General features: G+C 34.9%; 1 protein-coding gene across 1 annotated transcript; it reads left to right on the forward strand.

The window, feature by feature from the left end:
- Window positions 1-12,510: 12,510 nt before the first annotated feature.
- On the forward strand, window positions 12,511-14,235 carry LOC131038012 (bidirectional sugar transporter SWEET3b-like). Its single transcript, XM_057970276.2, has 6 exons — window positions 12,511-12,656; window positions 12,774-12,810; window positions 12,910-13,132; window positions 13,226-13,384; window positions 13,469-13,588; window positions 13,943-14,235. The coding sequence occupies exons 1-6, from the start codon at window positions 12,620-12,622 to the stop codon at window positions 14,120-14,122; spliced, it is 756 nt and encodes a 251-aa protein (XP_057826259.1). The 5' UTR covers window positions 12,511-12,619; the 3' UTR covers window positions 14,123-14,235.
- The last annotated feature ends 7,435 nt before the right edge of the window (window positions 14,236-21,670 follow it).

Consider the following 21,670-nt stretch of genomic DNA (forward strand, 5'->3'; position numbering starts at 1 on the left):
TGTAATCAGTACAAAGTGGATTTTCAGAAACAAGCTAAATGAAAAAGGAGAGGTCATTCGAAACAAAGCAAGACTAGTTTGCAAAGGTTATGCTCAAGAAGAAGGAATTGATTATGGTGAAAATTTTGCACCTGTTGCTAGACTTGAAGGAGTAAGAACATTGTTGGCATATGTTGCTTACAAGAATTTCAAGGTATATCAAATGGATGTCAAATTTGCATTTCTAAATGGAATATTAGAAGAAGAAGTTTTTATTGAACAACCTAAAGGATTTGTTGAAGGCAATAATAAAGATCAGGTTTGTAAATTGAACAAAGCTTTATATGGTTTGAAACAAGCACCTAGAGCATGGTATGAAAGATTGCACTCTTATTTGATTAAGATTGGTTTTATAAGGACAAGTGAGAACATCAATATGTACATGAAGAATGATGAAAATGGAATACTGATCTCAACCATATTTGTTGATGATATTATATTTTGTGGAAATGACTCTTTATGCAAGAACTTTGGAAATGAAATGAGCAAAGAATTTGAGATGTCATTAATCGGTGAGATAAAGTATTTTATAGGTTTACAAATATTGCAAATGAAAAATGAGATTTTCATTACTCAATCCAAGTACATAAAGGAAATCATGAAGAAATTTGGAATGGAGGACTCAAAACTAGTAAGTACTCCTATGACTACCAATTGTAAATTATCAAAGAATGATGAATCTGCATTTGTTGATGAGACACTTTACCAATCCATGATTGGAAAACTTCAATATGTTGTTCACAACAAACCAGACATAGCACATGCAGTAGGTATAGTTGCAAGATTCTCTGCAGATCCTAAGGAAACACACATGACAGCAATCAAAAGAATTTTTAGATACTTGAAAGGCACAGAGGATTATGGCTTAGTATATCAGAAGGGAAATAATTTTGAGTTAAAAGTTTATACTGATGCTGATTAGGTAGGCAACATTGATGACAGAAAAAGAACAAGTGGAGGAGCTTTCTTTTTAGGAGAAAGACTAGTGAGTTGGCTTAGCAAGAAACAAGGATGTGTTTCTCAGTCAACATCAGAAGCTGAATATGTTGCTGCAACATTGAATTGCACCAATATTGCATGGATCAAACAACTGTTGGAAGGTATAAATGAGAAAGTTACCAAGCCAGTAACTATATTCTATGATAATACTAGTGCCATTAACATTTCAAAAAACCCTGTTATGCACTCTAAGACTAAGCACATCTCTATCAAATATCATTATCTTAGAGAAGAAGCTCAAGAGAAGAAAGTGGTGTTGGAGTCTGTTAGCACAAAGGAACAAATAGCAGATAGCTTCACCAAGCCACTACCAAGGGACACTTTTGAATATCTCAGAAGTAAGTTAGGGGTCCTACCCCTATCTTCTACTCACTGACCGAGTACGGTGAAAGCATCAATCCGATGACTCTATCGAATATCTTTTAGGAGTTGATGTTGGATTACACACTTTAGGATGTTTTCTAAAGGTGTATAGGAAATATTACAGAAAACAATACAAGGAACAGGAATTGAAGACAAAATGCTCTCACCGAGACTGAATTGACACATTATAGCAGGAATTCACTTCATACAGGAAGAAATTATGTTTTAGTTCTTTACTTTTTGGCATTGTTGTCAAAGGGGGAGAAGACTAATTTAAGGGGGAGAAAATTGAGAAGAGAGGAGAAGTCTAATGTATGGGGGAGAGCATTTTAGCATTTCAGAATCATAGCAATATCCGAATCTTTTAAGGTCAAATCAATTGGTTTTGCCATCAATGCCAAAGGGGGAGATTGTTGGCAATATAGCATTATAACAGACAATGAAAGATTGTTGACATTTCAATAAGGATATTGAAAAGGTTGTTGATGATTATGGATATAACTGATTAAGGATGTTTACTGTCTTGATATTATTATTTTGTCATTGATGTCAAGAAATTGTTTTCTAATTCAGTATGATGTTGCCATATCTTGAGAAGTATGATTTAAAGAATATAAAAATGTGGGTAAAAGACATAGGAAAGATTATGATGAATAAGGGGATGAATAAGGTATTCAATGGGCAACTATTACCGAGTCAGACACTAATGAGATCATGATGTTTAGATTGTTTTAACATCATACATATGTTGTAAATTGTAAGGTTAATACTATACTATGTTATCAAGCAAAGAACCTAGTCTGTAAACCCTAAGGTTATCGCTATCGGTTAATGAAGGCGGAATGTCTACCAAGTGAAGTTTAGTATTCACCGAGTTGTTACCGAGTTGTTACTGAGTTGTAACCGAGCTGTAACAGAATGCATTAAATATTTACATGCGCTATTTAATAAAGGAAGCTGATGAGCTGGAACTGATTAAATGATTGGTATGCCATGCATGAAGTTTGTTAATGAATCTATGGCAAAGGAAAGTCGACATGAAGATCTACAGCGTAGATTGAACCACAATACCCTAGCACAAGTTCCAAGAAATATATGCAAGTTCCAAGGTGGGGTAAAACATTTTATAGATCGAAAGATGCATTGAACCTGGACAAGATTGAAGATCTGATGGCTATGATTGATCATGGGAAATGTGATCAAGGAGATTAAGCGGTTAGCTAATTGTTTATAAATAGGGATCTGTTGATAAACAATGTATGCGGGCAAGTGTATGCACAGGGATGCTACATAGTGATTACTGAGCACAGAAGCTTGAAGACCTATTTGAATAGCAGAGTATAGAAGCTCAGCAGATGGACAAGATTAGTTCTATGTCTAGATTATATTGAGCAAATAAGAATCTGCTTTAGCATTTTAGATGTGAAGTTGTAGATAGATTTTTATTACTGTTATTTTGTGAAAGTGACAGAAAATGACTTAATCGAGTGGACTTAATAGTCTTATTTGTAAAACCCTCTAGCAAGGTGACATTCTGATTGAGTGTTTGAAATCCTTTAACAAGGTCACTTCTAACAAGGTGAAGATCCTAATAGATCTTAGGGAAATCCCTTAACCGGATCACATCTAGTAATGTGTTTGTAATCTTTAACAGGATTTTCTTTTAACCGAGCATACTCTAGAAGAGTATATTTCTTAGTGGGTCTGAAATTCCACAGTGGTTTTTCCCTATTTGGGTTTCCATGTTAAATATGGTGTTATGAGGTTTATGATGTTTATATGCTTTTGAGTTTGCATGTTTAACTATTTTGGTTTTATTACAGAAGTATATGCTACCAAGGTTGAATCTGATGTTTTATGGCTGATTAAGTTTGTATGATTCGCCCCCCCCCCCCCTCTCATCTTGTTGACTATTGGATCTGTACTTATATTAAGTATCAGAACTATCAGTTTTGTGTGTTCTCATTGGTATGTTCAGGTAGTTGTTTGCTTTTCGTTGCAGATCATATTTTTGGTTTCGAGGCTGGTTCTTGTGCTTAATTCTAGATTCTCGGTCCATTTGGATTCTTTTTTGGCAAGATATTGCTTCTGATTTGACTATTTCTGGGTTTTGGAGGAGTTTGGGGCTAACCAATTGGTTTTATTCTTTTCCGATACAGTTTCGTGGTGTGTGGATCTATTTTGGGTCTCACTTAATGTTTCCAAGTCCTTGGTCAACCTTCTTGTTGATGCGCACTTCTCGGTTGTTCTTTTCTAGAGGAATTTCTTTCATTCTTGGGGCCAACCTATTTATATATTTCATTTTCCTGCATGGGTAAATGTAATATTTTGTGGCTGACCCAGATGTTCTGGAGGGTACATATATGATATTATGTAATCATTTATGGGGTAGTAGATCAAAATGATTATTTAGATCCATGATTAGAGATTCTGATGACTCAGAGAGTTCTGGATGGATTGCATCTGACATGTTATCTTGCATGTAACCGGTTGATTACCGGGTGTTCTATGATGACTATATGATGATAACCGATTGTTTATCAGAGGTTCTAAGATAGTAATATGCTCTGATTATGTGATATATCAATATTTTATTGTTTCTTCCATTATGTTACTCTTGCTGCATGAGCCGGTTAGTTCCCTTTGAGGATCCACCGATCATGGCTGCACCAAGTAGTATCAGAATGGGTTATGAACCGATTGGTGGAAGAGCTAGTTGTGAACCTTTAGGCATTCCTTTGGGTGAACAGATCGCCAAGTGGAGGCAAGATGCGAGTGTGTTCAATAGATCACCGAGTGTGAGGCAATTTAAACTGGTAGTCAGATCATTGAGTTGAGGTAGTTCACCAGAGTAGAGGAGGAGATGCCGCCTAGAAGGGTGAACCCCCAAAGGGTAGAGCAAATGATGGAGGATTTCAAGAATGAGATGAGGAACGAGATCCAGAATGCATTGGCTGGTTTACAGAGGAATTCAGAGTCCGAGGATGAGCATGAAGAAGCTAGTGAAGAGCTTGAGGCGGAAGAGGCTGAAGGACCAGAAGACAAAAGAGATGAAATATTTTTTAGAGTAGTGGTGCAAGAAAGTAAAGTTCATAAAGTAGAGGTTTCAAACTTTTCTAGAATGTTGAACCCAAAGAATCTGATTGATTGTATCATAGAGTTGGAGAATTACTTTGAGTTTGAGGATGTCAAGGACCCATAGAGAGTTTGCTTGGCATAGACTAAGTTGAAAGGTCATTCTTCCTTATGGTGGAAAAAATTGCAGGGAGACAAAGTGGAGAATGGTGAAATGAAGATCGCTTGGTGGAGACAAATGGTTGCAAGATTAAAGGCCAAGTTCATACCGAGAGACTCTAAGTTGGAATTGTTCAAGAAGTTGCAGAACTTGAAGCAGAGAAACATGAGTGTGAAAGAGTATACTAAAGAATTTTATAAGGTGATTATCAGATCTAGGCATAGAGAGACGGATAGAGAAAAGGTGGCGAGGTACATAAATGGACTTGCATTTAACATTCACGATGAAATGAGTATGTTGGGGATTTCCACAGTTGAAGAAGCCTACCAGGATGCTTTGAAGGCTGAGGAGAATGTGAGAAGAAGACAATAGAATAACCCTAGAGAAGGAGAGATGCAAAGGACAGATGAGTGGCAGTGTAGAGAAGCGGAATGTTGAAGATGAATCAAAACCTAAGTGGAGTAAAGAATCGGATCAGAAAACATAGAGAAAAGGTAGTGGCAGTAGCAACTGAGAATTTCTTGACAAATGTTTCAAGTGTGAAAAAATCAGACACGGATCTTATGAATATAAGCAGGGAATGGCAAGAATTTGTGTGGAAAATGAGGAACTAGAAGGTGGAGTTATCAGAACTGACTATGCACCGGAGCCAGGAGAATCCCTTATGTGCAGAAGAGTCATGATGGAGTAGATTAGTGGAGATACCGAACCTACTCAGGGAAGGAGTCTTTTTTGGACTGTGTACAAATCAGGTGGTAAGTGTTGTAGGGTTATTGTGGATGGTGGAAGTACTGATAATTTGGTCTCCGAGGAGATGGTAGTGAAGCTTGGATTGAAGAGGCTTAAGAACCCTTGTCCTTATAAGGTGAGTCAGTTACAAGATGATCAAAAGCTAGAAGTAAAGGATAAGTGTTTGGTGAGTTTTAATATTGGACCTTTCATGGATGAGGTCTTGTGTGATGTTGTATTTTTTAGTGCTTATCATATCTTGTTGGGAAGACCTTGGCAATTTGATAGAAGATCTATTTATGATTGTATAGGAAACCTAATCACTATTGAGAATGATGGGTAGAAGTTCACATTGGCTTCTTTGAAGGAGAAAGAGAATGAGGTGAATAATCTGAGTCGTAAGATAAGTTGCAGTACTGAGAAACCGGTTGCAGAGGTTATACCGGAAAATGGCATGAATTTGTAGAAGGATTTGATAGATAAGTATGATAACAAGATAGAACCGGATGACAGAAAGCTTTGGTGACAAGCCTGATTAATTCTTATGGTAGAAACAAATCAGAGTTGCAGAAGAAAGAGAGTAGTAAGAAGAGACATTGTGCAGATCTGAAGCAAGGGAAGAGAAATAAAGAGAATCATAGGTTAGAGAATCTAGTTGAGGTTCCGAAGGAGCTAAGAGAGAGGTTTGCAGATAAGGAAGATGTTTGGATCAGAAATGAGTGTGTTGCGGCCATAACTGATGAATCCTTAAAGAGAATTGACCAGCCTATGCAACAAGAGTAACACAATGGAAGCAACAATAAAACATTAAAAGATCATAGAATCAGATCATATTATGATCTTATAACCTACGGTAACCAACTGGTTATCATCATACATTCATCATAGAACACCCGATAGTCAATCGGTTACATGAAGGCTAACATGCCAGATACAATCCATATGAAACTCTCAAAGTCATCTGGATCTCTAATCCTGAATCTAAATCCTCTTTCTGATCTACTTCCCTACAAATGACTACATAATACCATATATATACCCTCTGGAACATATCCGGGTCGGTCACAAAATATTACATTTACCAATGCAGGAAAATGAGACGTGTAAATAGGTTGACCCCAAGAATGAAATAAATTCCTCCAAAAAAGAACAACCGAGAAGTGTGGATCAATAAGAAGGTCGACCAAGGACTTAATAACATTACACAAGACCCAAAATAGATCCACATGCCAAGAAACCAATCTGAAAAAGAAGAAAACCAACCGGTAAGCCCAAAACTGCTCCTGAACCTAGAAACAGTCAAGCCTAAAGCAATATCTTGCCAGAAAATAATTCAAATGGACTGAGAATCTGGAATTAAGCACATAAACAAGCGTGGAAACTGAAAATTTGATCTGCAATGAAGAGAAAGCCACCACCGGAACATACCGGTAGGAACACAAAAAATGCACACAAAACTGAACAAGAACTAAACTGAAAGGAAATATTTTTGGTTGATGCAAGATTTCTCATAGACCGAGGATGCTCTTGCATCAAAGCATGGGATCTATATCTTGAATCCTTTTCGATATTCAAAAATTTCCTCTCATGGAACATCTCTTTCTACTTGGGGTGTCTGGTACAGGAGCATCCCTATCTATGAGCAATCTTGCATCAACCAAAAATATTTCCTTTAAGTTTAGTTCTTGTTCAGTTCAGTGTGCAGTTTTGTGTTTTCATGCTGGTATGTTCCGATAGTTGCTTTCTTTTCATTGTAGATTGCATTTTTTCTTTCCAAGCTAGTTCTTGTGCTTAATTCTAAATTATCAATCCATTTGGATTCTTTTCCAACAAGACATTGCTTCCGATTTGACTATTTTGGGTTCTAGAGCAGGTTTGGGCTAACGAGTTGATTTTCTTCTTTTTCGAAGCAGTTTCTTGACGTGTGGATCTATTTTGGGTCTTGCTTAATGTTTCTAAGTTCGTGGTCAACCTTCCTATTGATCCAAACTTCTTAGTTGTTATTTTCCAGAGGAATTTCTTTCATTCTTGGGGCCGACCTATTTACACGTTTCATTTTCCTGCATTGGTAAATGTAATCTTTTGTGGCCGACCCGGATATGTTCAGAAGGGTATATATATATATGGTATTATGTAATCATTTGTGGGGTAGTAGATCAGAATGAGGATTTAGATTCGTGATTAGAGATCCGAATGACTTTGAGAGTTCCAGATGGATTGTATCTGGCATGTTTTTTATTAGAATAAACAAGTTTTGAGGGGGCCAAAAACCCCATACAACAATTTTTGAAGGGACTTAAAACCCTCGGATTTTTCATGGATCTGGAACCAACAAAGGGATGATGCAAAGATATAACTCAAAATTAAACAACAACAAAGTCATAAACAAAACTAGCCTTGTGGCACCGAACCAACACCAACCAGTCAACAAAGTAAGCAAATACAACTCAAGCTAGCAAAAACAAAAGATATAAATCAAATTATAGATCTAAAAGCAGAGATCAAGGGTTTAAATGGCACACTCAACCAAAAATAAGGGTTTTCCCAGGCTCCCTTAACCTGTAATAGAGTTTGCTGCCAACAACAAAAATGAATCCTAAGGAAAAACAAAAACTAGCCAAACTAGGCCCTTGAAAACTACCAGCATCCAGCCTGTCCTTGAAAAGAGAAAAGAAAAAAAGGTTTTTCCAGGATCCCTCAACCATGAAAGTGAGTTTTTGAAGGCTCCCACAACCTGACAGGGTTTTACCAGGCAACCCAGAACCTTCAACATAAAAAACTACCACAAACCAATAGTTCCAGGAAAAACAAGCAACATCCATCTCCACCTCAGTAGGAGCACAGTCTCCTCCAACCACATCCATCTCCCCCTCCATAGAAGACATGACCACCTCAATAGGAATGACCATAAAAACACCAAGATGCAGATTAACCAGCCAAAAAAACAAGGCCATGGAGTCGTGAGAGAGATAGACATAAGGATCCATCCTCTAAAAAAAGAAAATAGGGTTTATCTTAAATCTTTTCAAGGCCAAAACCATCCACCCCATGGGGTTTTGGAAGGATCCCCAAACCCAAAGTGATGGGTTTTAACCTGGGTCCCATAACCAAGAAAGAAAATCCCCAAACAGAAAGTCTGAGGAAAACAAGCATCCCTAACCTCTCCATGCATCTACTCACAGGAAGAAAGGCAAGACTCAAATCCACCTCAATAGGTGTTGGGATCACCTTAAAAGACACCCCTATAGCCATCCCATGAGAAAGAAAATAAAAAGAGGAATCCTGAAAGCAAACAAACCCCAGTCCAACCTCTGGAGTGGAGAGGACTAGGCCTGCAAACCTTGTGCAATGTAGCAACAACAGAGTAACTCTCGCGCAAGGAAATCCGGCCATAGGGGACCAAACATCACCATAGACATAGAGAGGATTAGAAGCAAAACCAACCCCACACCCCTCCATGCAAGAAGAGAAGGTACCAAACCAGGTGAAAATCCCTCCAAAACCATGTCGGCTGCACCCCTCACAGATCCTACCGGAAAATCCAAAAATCCTTTGGACCCCACCAAAGGGGAATATTGCGTGCATTTGGGATGTTATCTTGCATGTAACCGGTTGATTATCAGATGTTCTATGATGACTGTATGATGATAACTGGTTAATTAATAGAGGTTCTAAGACAATAATATGATCTAATTTTATGATATTTCAATGTTTTATTTTTTCTTCCGTTGTGTTACTCTTTCTGCATGAGCCAACCAGTTATCTTTGAGGATCCACCGGTCATGGTTGCGCCACCAAGGGTGAAAATGAAGCATAGTGATGGTGCATGTTCAAGAGATGATGCATGTTTCCAGTACCTAGTGCATTGGAAAGGTATACCAAATGAAAGGATAATTTTAAAATAAAATAAGAAGGATATCAATCATATTTTTGTTGCAGGTCCTCACTCATGGGACTTGAGTTTCATTTCCATGGGGAGTATGGTGCAGGAGCACCCTCTGGACCTAATATGCCTACAAGAGGAAAAGTTTATATTTTTTAAAAAAAATTTGTATAATTTTTGTAAGGTCATTTGTGACTATTCATGATCTTTTTGGATCATTATGTCAAGGTTTGAGTCATTTGAATAAAAATTGTAAAAGTTGCTCCAAAGTTATCAACATTGTCAAGGCAACTTTGGCAACTTGATGACAACTTTTTAAACTTTTGGTAAAAGTTGTTTAAGGGTAGTTGTAGGTTAGTTGGGTAGTCTAATATGATGCAAATTATATAAATTTGGTTTACAAACTTGAATTTGGAGGTTGGAGAGGGTTGGAGAAGGATGGAATAAAGAACGAACTTATTTTTGTAGCATCTTTACAATTCTTTCTGAAGTTTTTAGAATTTGCAGTCTAAAACATTCCATTGTACAACCTTTTGATGACCTCAAATTTAAGACTATAATATATGGATGGAAAGATATTTGTTTCATTTCCAAATATTTTTGGCTCATTAAAATTTATTGAGTTTTGTGTAAGATATGTCATTTTTGGTGTAGGTTGTCGTGAATGCCTGATTTTTCTATAACAGTCTGAAATAAATGTATGGTATGGATTGATAAGATACAATAACGATCTGAAACTAATAAGAAAAGGTGGATAAATGAGTCTAGTTTCATTTAATTTTGATCTGATCTAATTTCATTAATTTTTGAATGAGTTATGACATTTTTAGTGAGTGAAGGTTTGTCATAAAACTTGGGTTTCCAACAAGCATTAAGAAAACTATAACTTTATATTGCATCATCCAAAAAGGCTCAAACTTGGTGAGAGACTTTTTTACATTGCTGCATAAGGCTCCTAGAAAGTAATTTGGGCTATTTGATCATTTGGGAAATATATGGATGTTTTTGTGTGACTTTTCATAGTAAATGTTGTCATGAGGGTTTAATAAAATAATATATTGTTGAGTTGTTTGATATAATGATGACTTGTGTGCCATCAAAATCCATAGTGAGAGGCCATGTTCAGGCCAATATTATATTTATTTGCTCAATTTTAGATGACATGTGTGAAATAGAGCAAAGAAGCAATGTATCCAACTGGTGTAACTGGAGTGCACCTTGAATTCGTTTAAGTATAACTTGTATGTCGATTGATGTTACCCCACCTCTGCATCACATCTTTAGAAATTGAATCCAATTTTTATAGAAGAAAATAATGACTTTTAATGATCCCCATTTCTATACATTGACATTGGTTTGAAGATTTATATGATACCATCTAAATTTAATTTGAATCTGTTATTGATTATAACAGTCCACCCTTATGAATGCCACAATTTCCTAAATTTGGTCTTTTATTAATTCATCATTTTCTACTTTCATGACTTGATTCCATTATTTTTCCCTCTATATCTTGAATAACCTTTTTTCCATGAGTGCGTTTACATTCCCTTTTTTAAGCTTTTGAGCATTGATGATTTAGATCCCTCTAATGTACCTTATCATAACTATCATCTTTTATTATATAAAAGAAGGGTTTACCATAAGAATCAATTCTGTCATTTGTAATGGTATTATCATCGTGTAAAATTTGTTTAGTAATGCACATCTCATTATCATTATCATTGATATATAGTTTCTCATCATCCCCACATGAAGTTACTGTAGTGCTTGCAAACACCACCAAGGCTCCTCTAACCATCAGACCCATTCTTCTCTGCCATGCCATTCATTTCTTATTAACTGGAGGTCCAAAAGCTCAAGTGAAATGATGGGGACTACGCATATGGGGAAGTAGATAATACTTTACCTTTGATTTGGGTGGAGCAAAGCGGAGATAGATGGTGCAGAAGCAAAACTGGAGAAGAAAGACAAGAGCGCTGCTACACATTACAAGACTATTCTCCCATCCATTGCTTGTGAGAGGGGAGCCATACAAGGTGTATACAAGAAAGTTTAAGAGGCCTATTAGATAGGGCATCCCTGACATCTCTCCCGTTGTCTTCTTCTTATTCACTCTCCAAAAGATAACCCTGCTCATCAATAAGTTAATAGAAATTTAGAAATATTTACAATATATGAACTACCCTTCACTCAACCCAAAAAATGTTCTTATTGTTCTACTTACAGTGGTGCTCCATACATAAGCAAGCAAACGTGCTTCCTGGATTACACACGAGCAGACCAATATTCAGTACAAGTATAGCAGCTATGACTCATGACAGTAACCTAAAACATTGAATTGAAAAATAGAATAAGGTTAAATACAGTGTAATGACCTAAAATGCCAGCCCCGCAACGTATGAGTTTATTCATTATTGGTTTTCTCTCGAAAAGAGGAGAAGAAAAATGAATTACTCGTAAATGGTTACAAGCTGTAGGGTGGTCCTGCATATTTATAGCTGAGTTTTTCACCCGTGCCTACTTGTGCTTCCACCTGTTAAGTTCATGTGTAGAAGGTTATAGAAAATAGGAATAAATGATATTTACTATTTATCATTGTAATAAAGAAGAGATAGTAAATTAGGGAGCATCTTTTCATTATCTAGAAATGGATCATCGTTCATTACATTTAATGGTTTATTCATAAAACATTTAATTCTTTAATCAATAAATCATTTTCAAAGTCCCTTTTTACACATAAAAATCTTTATCTAAAAATTATAAATTTTCTTTTATTTCTAATGATAATTTTCTTATCTAAATGATTCCCTTCCCTTCATAAAATTTAATGCACGATGATCTATTTTTAGATACATGAAAAGATGCTCCCTAGTTTACTATCTCTTTATGCCACAATGACATACAAATATCTCTAAAGAAAAAATTGATTTTGAATAAATTTGACTTGTAGATGACATGAAATGCATGCATGTTTTAGTTTCTCTATAAGTAGTATTATTTTATTACTCTGAATAAAATAGAATCATTCCCACTTGTCTGTAAGTATATGCAATTGTAACAATCTTTAATGAGAGTGAAAGAGACAACTAACAAACATACAAGATAATTATATGATATCTCTCCACATTATTTTAAATTTTTTTTTTTGAAATATAAATATACTAATCTTTATTACAATGATAAATAGTAAATATCATTTATTCCTATTTTCTATACCCTTCTACACACAGACATGAACTTGAGAGGTGGAAGCACTAGTAGGTACGGGTGAAACACACAGCTTTAAATATGCAGGACAATCCTAGAGCTTGTAACCATTTACAAGGAATTCATTTGTTTTCTCTTATCTTTTTGAGAGAAAACCAATAATGAACAAACTCATACGTTGCGGGGCTGGCATTTTAGGTCATTACTCTGTATTTAACATTCTTATAGTTTTAAATTCAATGTTTTAGGTTACTGTCATGAATCATAGCTGCTATAATTGTACTGAATATTGCTGTGCTTGTGTGTGAGATCCAGGAGGCACATTTGCTTTGCTCATGTATGGAGCACCACTGTAAGTAGAACAATAAGAACATTTTTTTTTTTGTTCCAATGGAGGGTAGTTCGTATATTGTAAGTATTGCTAAATTTTTATTAACTTACTGATAAGCAGGGGTATCTTTTGGAGAGTGAATAACAAGAAGACAACGGGAGAAATGTCAGGGGTGCCCTATGCAATAGGCCTCTTTAACTGTCTCATCTACACCTTGTATGGCTCCCCTCTCATTAGCAATGGATGGGAGAATAGTGTTGTAATGGGCACCAACGCTCTTGGCATTCTTCTCCAGTTTTGCTTCTGCATCATCTATCTCCGCTTTGCTCCATCCAAATCAAAGGTAAAGTATTATCTACTTTCCCATATGAGTAGTCCCCATCATTTCACTTGAGCTTTTGGACCTCCAGTTAATAAGATATGAATGGCATGGCAGAGAAGAATGGGTCTGATGGTTGGAGGAGTCTTGGTGGTGTTTGTAAGCATTGCAGTAACTTCTCTGTGTGGATTGGAAGCAGCCCATAAGAAAGTGTTTGTTGGAACTGTTGGAATGGTCGCCTCCATCTTCCTCTACGGATCTCCACTTTCAGATATTGTGAGTAAATTAAGTAAATTTTTAAACATGATTGATGATGCTGAAACATTTCAACATTATTACTGATATATGTTTGTTATACAGAGAGTGGTGTATAGGACAAAGAGTGTGGAGTGCATGTCCTTCTACTTCTTAATGTTTGCTTTCCTAGGCAGCCTGTTGTGGTTGGTGTATGGTGCTCTGAGCAAAGATCTTCTTATCATGGTAATCATATGTTGATAATCTATATAAAGCCATCAGATTTTTACAAGCCATGCTAATATTCAATAATTATTTTTAGATTCGATTGTGTAAGCCAATTTTTATCGTCAACGTTTTGAATCACATTCCGTGACTCATCATCAGTATATTCACCAAGAACATAAAAGATCATCTTCTTGATATTCTTGTTCATCCTGATAATGAATCACGAAATGTGATTTGAAACATTGATGATAAAAATTATCATACACGAACCCAAAAATAATTATTAAATTTTATAAATTTATAGTCTATACACAAAAAAAACTACTGTGACTGAGCTGATTTCACTTGTTTTGTAATTTATGATTCACCCAGATTCCGAATTTCTTTGGAATACCACTCGCTTCGGTTCAGATGATAATATACTGTACTTATTGGCAAAATAGTCGAGTACGAATTGAAGATGTAAAATTGGAAGCAGTGCCTGTGCTGGTAGACAATACAGCTATAGAGCTTCCAGTAAAGCTACCATCGATAAAACTCGGAGTGACATAAAGTTCAGAGTACAGATTTGACAGGAAATTTGCGCAACTTTATGTAATTCTTAGAATAAGTTCCTCCAAATTCCTCTCTGAGAAGAAATTTGAGTGTCATTATATTATCTTCGATATTATACTGTTTTACATAACATCATCTTCTTCTCTTTTGCGTTGCCATTAATGGTGAAAATAGTGTTTTCCCAGGCTATTCTTATTTCAGCAGTAGGAAAACTATAGCTTAGAAAAATCACATCAAAGTGATTCGTAATTAAAATGGTATTCTAACATAGATGAGAATGGGGATTGTGTCCTCCTTTCTCAAATTATTTTCGTTTCTACAGCAATAATTGAGCGAGAAAATATCATGAAATAATTGTACCTTCTAATATAAGTTTACCCTAACACGTTTACCCTTTTCTTTTTTTGTACTTCATTTGCTTGTAGATATTTTATCAATTTTTTATTTTTAACAAGGTATGATCCCAACTTTTACCACAACCGCATCTAATAAGCACAAATATGAGACCCTACCAAAAACAAATAAGAGTAATTCTGTAAGGTACTTTTCCCAACTATCTGTCATTTGACAGTATTTTGGGTGTGGTTATGGGTTTCAATTTTGAAGATGTGATAACGAAGATATTATAATTTATTAATATCATTTGTTAAAATTTGGTTTTAAATTAATTTAAATTAAGATTATTTTTTATATAATAATTTTTGGATGAATATGTGCATTATATTCTATTAATTTATAATAATTACGTATACCTACATTAAAATATAGGAGGACAAAAGGTCACTCCTCAAAGTTACAAAGACAATGTCCATAAAGCAAGATTAAAAAAAAATAGAAAACCCACTTAAGCAGCGAGAGCAACATCAATATGGGAGGCAAAGGGGGATCCTAGTCATCCTCTTTGCTCCATACATCAGTAGGATCTGGGGTGACATCATGAAGGGACCACCCCTCATTAGCAATTGTCTATCCCTCCTCTTTATCTTCATTCCTTGTTGGTGGAATTGCTAAAGCCAACCAAGGGAGCCACTTGAAGACAATAGCCAACCACCACCACCACTAGCCGAGGATCAATTGTTGCCACCACTAGTAGCTGATCCTACCTCATCCATAGGCCACCTAGAGGCGAAAACTTCGGACAAAGAGAGGCAAAATGTTGTTGAGCCATGCCGCTCTTGCCACCAGAGTGGCAATGAGGACCCTGGGATCTTGGTGACTAAGAATGCCAAGCTGAGAAACTTTGGCTATGCCTATGGCTGCAAGGGAGAGAATGACCACAAGTAACTGAATTGTCCAAGGGAACCGTGGCCACAATACAAGGGGCATTACCCCAATGATCTAGTAACTCCTAGAGGTGGACCACCTCTAGTGCTACTTTATTTGCTTGAACTTCAATCTGGATCATAACATTCTTACAAATCGAAGCTTTAGTAAAAAGAAAAATAAAAGTATCAATAGAATTGTGAGAAAAAATAATATAATTATTTTATTTCCATAAGAAGAACATAATCTCCACCCTAAAAGCATGCTAGATCTAGATATTCTTGAAGGGAATGCAAGGCGAATCCCCCAAAAGAACCACGTTCCAAGAAAAAGAGGTTATGCTTGAAAGGGAAAAGAAAAACTCATGAATCCAACTCCATAAATGTTGAGCATGGTAGCAGAGCTAGAAGAGGTGTTTGAAAGACTCTGGTTAGCCAACAAATGGATGAGGGTCCACTACCCCCATGTGTCTAAGACGAGAGCCTATAGGCAATTCTTGGAAACGAATACACTAAGTGAAACGGACAAGTTTAGGCTCAATGACAGCTAACCAATTGTTGTGAAATAGTTTTTTCTAAATAGATAGGTGACTACAAATGCCACCACAACTTGAGAACATCCACCATAGGAAGGTGTGGAGAAAGCTAGTAGCGTCCCAAACATAGCTTATAACTGTAGAAGGCAATGTTAGTTTGCTAATGCCAATCTTTCTATCATGGTCTAATAGCGATGCCAAGTTGTACAACATATTCATAGCCAAAGCCAATATAGGCATGTTGAATGTCTATCTATTTGGTTGTAAGAGATGAAACCACTCTCAAATCTTCTCAGAAACAAAGATCCATAGTAGCTTTGGAGAACAAATCATAGGAAGTGCAAATGCCCTTTTTATGAAATTGCAAATTAAACTCAAGCCAAATGTGTCACAACCTCCTCCATTATGTATTTGATGTTGCCTTATTATTTAAATGATAATATTACTCTAATATTTGCTTGGTGAAAACTAAATGGGTAGAATTACATGAGGCATATACGGTATCATTAAAATCACATATGTTAAAATTATACACTAAGGTTGAACTTTCAGATCACCCTCCACGTCACCTAGTTGGATTTCTACTTAATTCCCACACCAAAACAAAGAATCACAAATGTATTTTTCCACATCGCCTAATTAAGTAGTTGTTAAACTCCACCAAACCTCCCACACTGATTGTCATTAAAAAGTTGCATGGGAGTTGACTCCACATTGCTTAACGGTGGTGTAGTTAACTTAAAAATCAATCTCCATGTTTACATCTTATTCGACTCATCAACATGAAGATTTGGTACTCATAAAAGAAAAAAACTTAGTGAAGTAAACAGCTTTTCGATTTGATTATTTGCACACAATCAAATTTAAAAATTGTTTACTTCATTATCATAGATTGTGGAAATCTAATAGAATTGAAACACACTTAGTTTTGTACCACTACTGAGAGATACATTGAAGGAAATACCCACGTCACCAAAGAAGACTCCACATAAATATCACCATACCACCAATCTGCGACTTCACATGGAAAGAATAGGTCGCACCAAATCCACACCTACTTTGTTCTCCATGTCGTAGCACCTTCTAGGAAGAAATAACTTAAGAGTCAAAACAACGTGGCATTAAACTGAAAAGTATTGCCACGTCTCATTATAACATATACTTAATTTGAAAAGTATTGCGAGAGGGAAGCTAATATAAGAAAGATTAATCAGCAATGGAAAAGACAATTTTCCACTCACGGACATTCTCTACTAAAGGAGTTCTATCGTTGGCCATTCTCCATTCCTTTTGTAAGTGATTGATGCAATAAAGTATCGAAACCATGTGCATTCTTCTTCAAACTCTTATTCATTATTGTCTACCTTGTTTTTTATTCTTTTTGTTTTTTTCAAGAGTGAGAGAGTTGTAGCCTACCATTTTGAAGCTAATCTTCTTTAAAGGAATGTATAAGTATAGGTCTCAATGTGTAAGTATACGCCTCAAATTAATGGTTCTATTCTAGAATATGGTTATGTATCATGGCACTAGTAATCAAGTTGCTAATTTTGAATTATTGATTTTAGTAATTATATTATCATGTGAATTGTATCAACCTTCCTTGCGCTTCATGCAACAAATAGAATGTATACATTATTAGATTTAAATATATTATGTTTAATTTGCACAAAGGATTAGCTATATCAATCTATGATATCTACCATTCTAACGAACAATTGTTATAGACACCTATATACATTGTGCACCAAGAATAATATAGCCAATACTCTCATACGCCTATTGAAACATATCTTAAAACAATCAGCCATAAATGCTTCATCTCTAGCATCAACTTTTGAATGTTTTTTAAAAAATCAAATGCTAAAATGTTAGCTTTAAAAAATCTATCAATAATACCTTTGTCAGTTCTAACATTAGAAAATGCAAACTCAAATGTCATTGTTGCTACAAATATTCGTTCTTGTGTTTGACAAAGGCTTGAACCAATCGATGCTTACTAGACTACATCAATGGCTTCCTTCTTTTAACTTTGACTATTCCAAAATACATCATAATTTGAAGCTTTTTTCCTTATTTATCTTATCCACCATCTATCTTTTATATACCTATTATAGAATACGTAGATGTAGTCAATCTGATAATTTCTTATAATTAGCTGGATTTTAAACATTGTGGTAGCTAGTTGGGAAAGCATCTAGATATCCCCCTCAACATGAACACTTTTTCTTAAAACAAAACTGCCCTACTATTCATGTGCTCATGCATGCTTATATCTGATATAATTTTAGCATACTTTAATTTATTTCTTCAAGTACTTTAAATAATGTCCCTTCACTATTTCGATATACTCTTATTAGTGCAAGCAAGAGGGATACTATCTAATAATTATGAATCCATTTTCCCTTCTTTATTCATGCTTGCTAGTTAACTTTTATTATGAATTTTTTTACATTATTCAATTAGTAAATTTGTACATAAACCATAATCTCAACATTATAGTCTTTTAGACAGTTTGTCAGGCATCTCATTCATCACTTATGATGTTTTTGTGCAATATGTTATTTTATACCTCATGCTTAATTTTTTGGGGATAGATTTAGTAATCAAATTTTATATTTTTCAATAGTCATTGTATTGTTAGTTTCTTTTTTTTTTATGATGGAAGAATTGAACTCATCTTATTGGAATAAAGCAGATGTCAAAATATTGTTATCAATAAATTGCAAGGCATAATCTAGTTGATCCTTAATTGATATTATTTGTATATTCTATTGTTGATAAACCAAAAAAGTGAATTGTTATTTGTAGACTCATCAATTAAATAGTTTTGTCAGTTGTACCATTTTTTTTTATGTTGACATTTGAAATCCTTATTATTAGATGATATTCATTTTGGGTATAACAGTCCTTGTTTTTTCTTAAATGTCGCGTTTCTCCAATAGATTAGTATATTGATAGTGTGTAGTAACAATTATCGTTTGCGTATGTTGGTTAGAAGAAATTATTGTCAAAAAATATAAATTATAGAATCAATATAAACTAACTAAATATAGTTTTTTTTTTTTTTTTAAATTAATTTTTTTTTTTTATGATCCATGTTGTGATAGACATTATTTTTGGGTATTAATTTGAGGTTGCATTTATTTTACAAAAAATTGATAAACTATAGCATTTTCAAATGATCAACCATGTGAGTAGATGGATGCAATAGAACTTAACACTGAATAATTAGATTCTTTAATTATTATTATATGGATTGGCATATGTTGCATTTGGCAAGCTTAGAGAATGGCATATTAATATTAATGAATGTTACAAATTATATGAAATAAATTGAGTACTAATATGAATTATATTTAATAGGCAACATAGTAATGTGGTTAGGTTTAAAACTTTATGTGGATTACTAATAAGACTTGGACGATTTTGTAGATCTTCCTTCCAAAAGAGAGTTTGATAAGTATCACCATGTTATATTATTTTGTTGGAAAAATTATATTATTCATGAAGGTGCATATACTAAAACCACTTATCATCTTAGTTCTATCCTATAGTAAAAGAAACATTGTCTAAAATAGTAATTACTTTCATTTGGTATAAATATAAATATTAGATACAGGAATCGGTTGATTATCTCTAGAACTTCGTATTTATGTACATTTATTTATTATAAAAATATTGATTATACATGTTAGTTTATCTAGTTGTATTTTCTTTCATGATGTTAGTAAACCCAATTTTAGAGAGGAAACTTAGAAAAACCCTAACAACATTTGATATATATGGTGGCTTTGGCTCAAACCTATAAGTAATGTTTTCATGATTGAGCTACTACATCTATTGCTTAATAAAGTTGCAACAATAGTGTTAGTGGTATCATCCCTATAAATCATTAGGGAGTAATAAGGGACAATGTGGAGTTTAAATCCAAGGGGTGGGAAATCCCCCTTGGATTGGTAATCTAATAAAATAAATTTTAATGAACCTACATCCACTAGTGAAACCATAGAAAACCCCAATAGGGATTGAATATATGTGATTATTCTATTTCATTATTTTAATTCAGATGTTACAAATCTTGATTTTTGACACAGGAGATATGGGTGACATGATCTTAGGACTAGGACCTAGATGGAGTTAGGTAAACAAGAAAGGGGCCAACATGGGCCCTTTTTTCTTTCTAAGCTTCCCAACATGGGTAACAACCAAAAGAAACTATTTGGGATAATGACCCTAGAAAGGGTTGTGTACTTGCTAAATAGTTTACATCAAACCTAGTTTAGAAACCAAGAATTACATATGCCTTGATCTTGTTTGGAAGTGGTGTATGTAGGCAATCTAGGGATGGAGTGATTCCCTAGTATGTAGGCAATCAGGGATGGGGGTTTAGGAAGGTTAATCATGAATAAGATTAATAACTCAAGGAAATCATTGAGTAAGAAGCTTTGGCTTATGAATTCCAAACATAAATGATAAGATAAAATATATTCATGATATACTCGGAAGGATCCTGGATGGATCATTTGACTCCTAGGCTAAATTCGGGGGTGACTTTTAAGCATTAATTTTAAATAATACCTCTGACGATGATGACCTCAGTACAGTGTAGTCTTCAGGGATGCGACTCGAGAGCTAAATGGTTTCAATAAGCAATAAGACTCTGGCTAGAGAACATACCTATCCCATGTGTAATGGAGATAGATGCCTACCTCATCTGGGTGGATACATGTCATGAATGAACAAATGCCTAACCCATATGATTAGATGTTGTTATGAATTAGACTAATACCTATCCTGCATGGATAGAAGTACCCGAATATACCTATGAGTGAACACTTAATAACATTAAGAAAAAAATAAGAACAAAAAATAATAGTTGGTATTTTGGGGTTTTATGAATGGGTTATTACAAAATGAGCCAAGGGAAGACCTTGAATTTGAATGAGAGAAAACAAACTCTTCATGCTATTGGTAAGTAAGTGGGTGAATTAATACATACATTTGATATTTTCGGTGAAAATATTAATTATAACATTAAAACATTGTATTTTCTATTGGAAAATATAATTATGTATTATTGATCAAATAAATTAATGGTGAATTCACATGCATTGTTCCAATAATTCATAAAAATTGCATGGTTTGGCCACCCTCTTGTGAGGAAAAATTCACCAATTTGAAATTCTTGACAAAAACTATTCACCAATTGTTAATAATTCACAACCAAAAAAATGGTGAGGAGTGGTTCCCAGTTTTGGTTCCTAATGCACTTGAAACCTTCAATATGAGAAGGAAAGGACAACGCTTTGCTAGTGCCTATTGGAGTAGGAACTCATGATTAGGTAATTAAAGTTTGGTTCTCATAGAGGTGAAATTCTTGATGAAGTTTGAATACTTAGATAATTTTGAGTTCATAATGGCTAAGGAACCACTAACAAGGTAAGAATCTTAGTGTTTGCATTGAAGTGGTAACCCTTGATGATGGTAAAGCTAGATAATTCCCAATGGAGACACAACCATGACAAGTTGTTCATTTTTTGTTCCTGATGGGGATGGAAACCTTGATGAGAAGGTTGTGAAGTATTTACAAGAGCATTTTTGTGAGTTCATTAAAGGGTTGGAACCCTGCCACACGCTACATCATTTGAATTATTAGGAGTTCCTATTGAACTCTAAAGCCTCAATAAAGGAATAAGCATGGAGTTCCTACTAGGGTTCAACCCCCAACAAAGGCTACAAAAGACAAG

This window comes from Cryptomeria japonica, chromosome 6, assembly GCF_030272615.1.
Source record: "Cryptomeria japonica chromosome 6, Sugi_1.0, whole genome shotgun sequence".
NCBI lineage: Eukaryota > Viridiplantae > Streptophyta > Pinopsida > Cupressales > Cupressaceae > Cryptomeria > Cryptomeria japonica.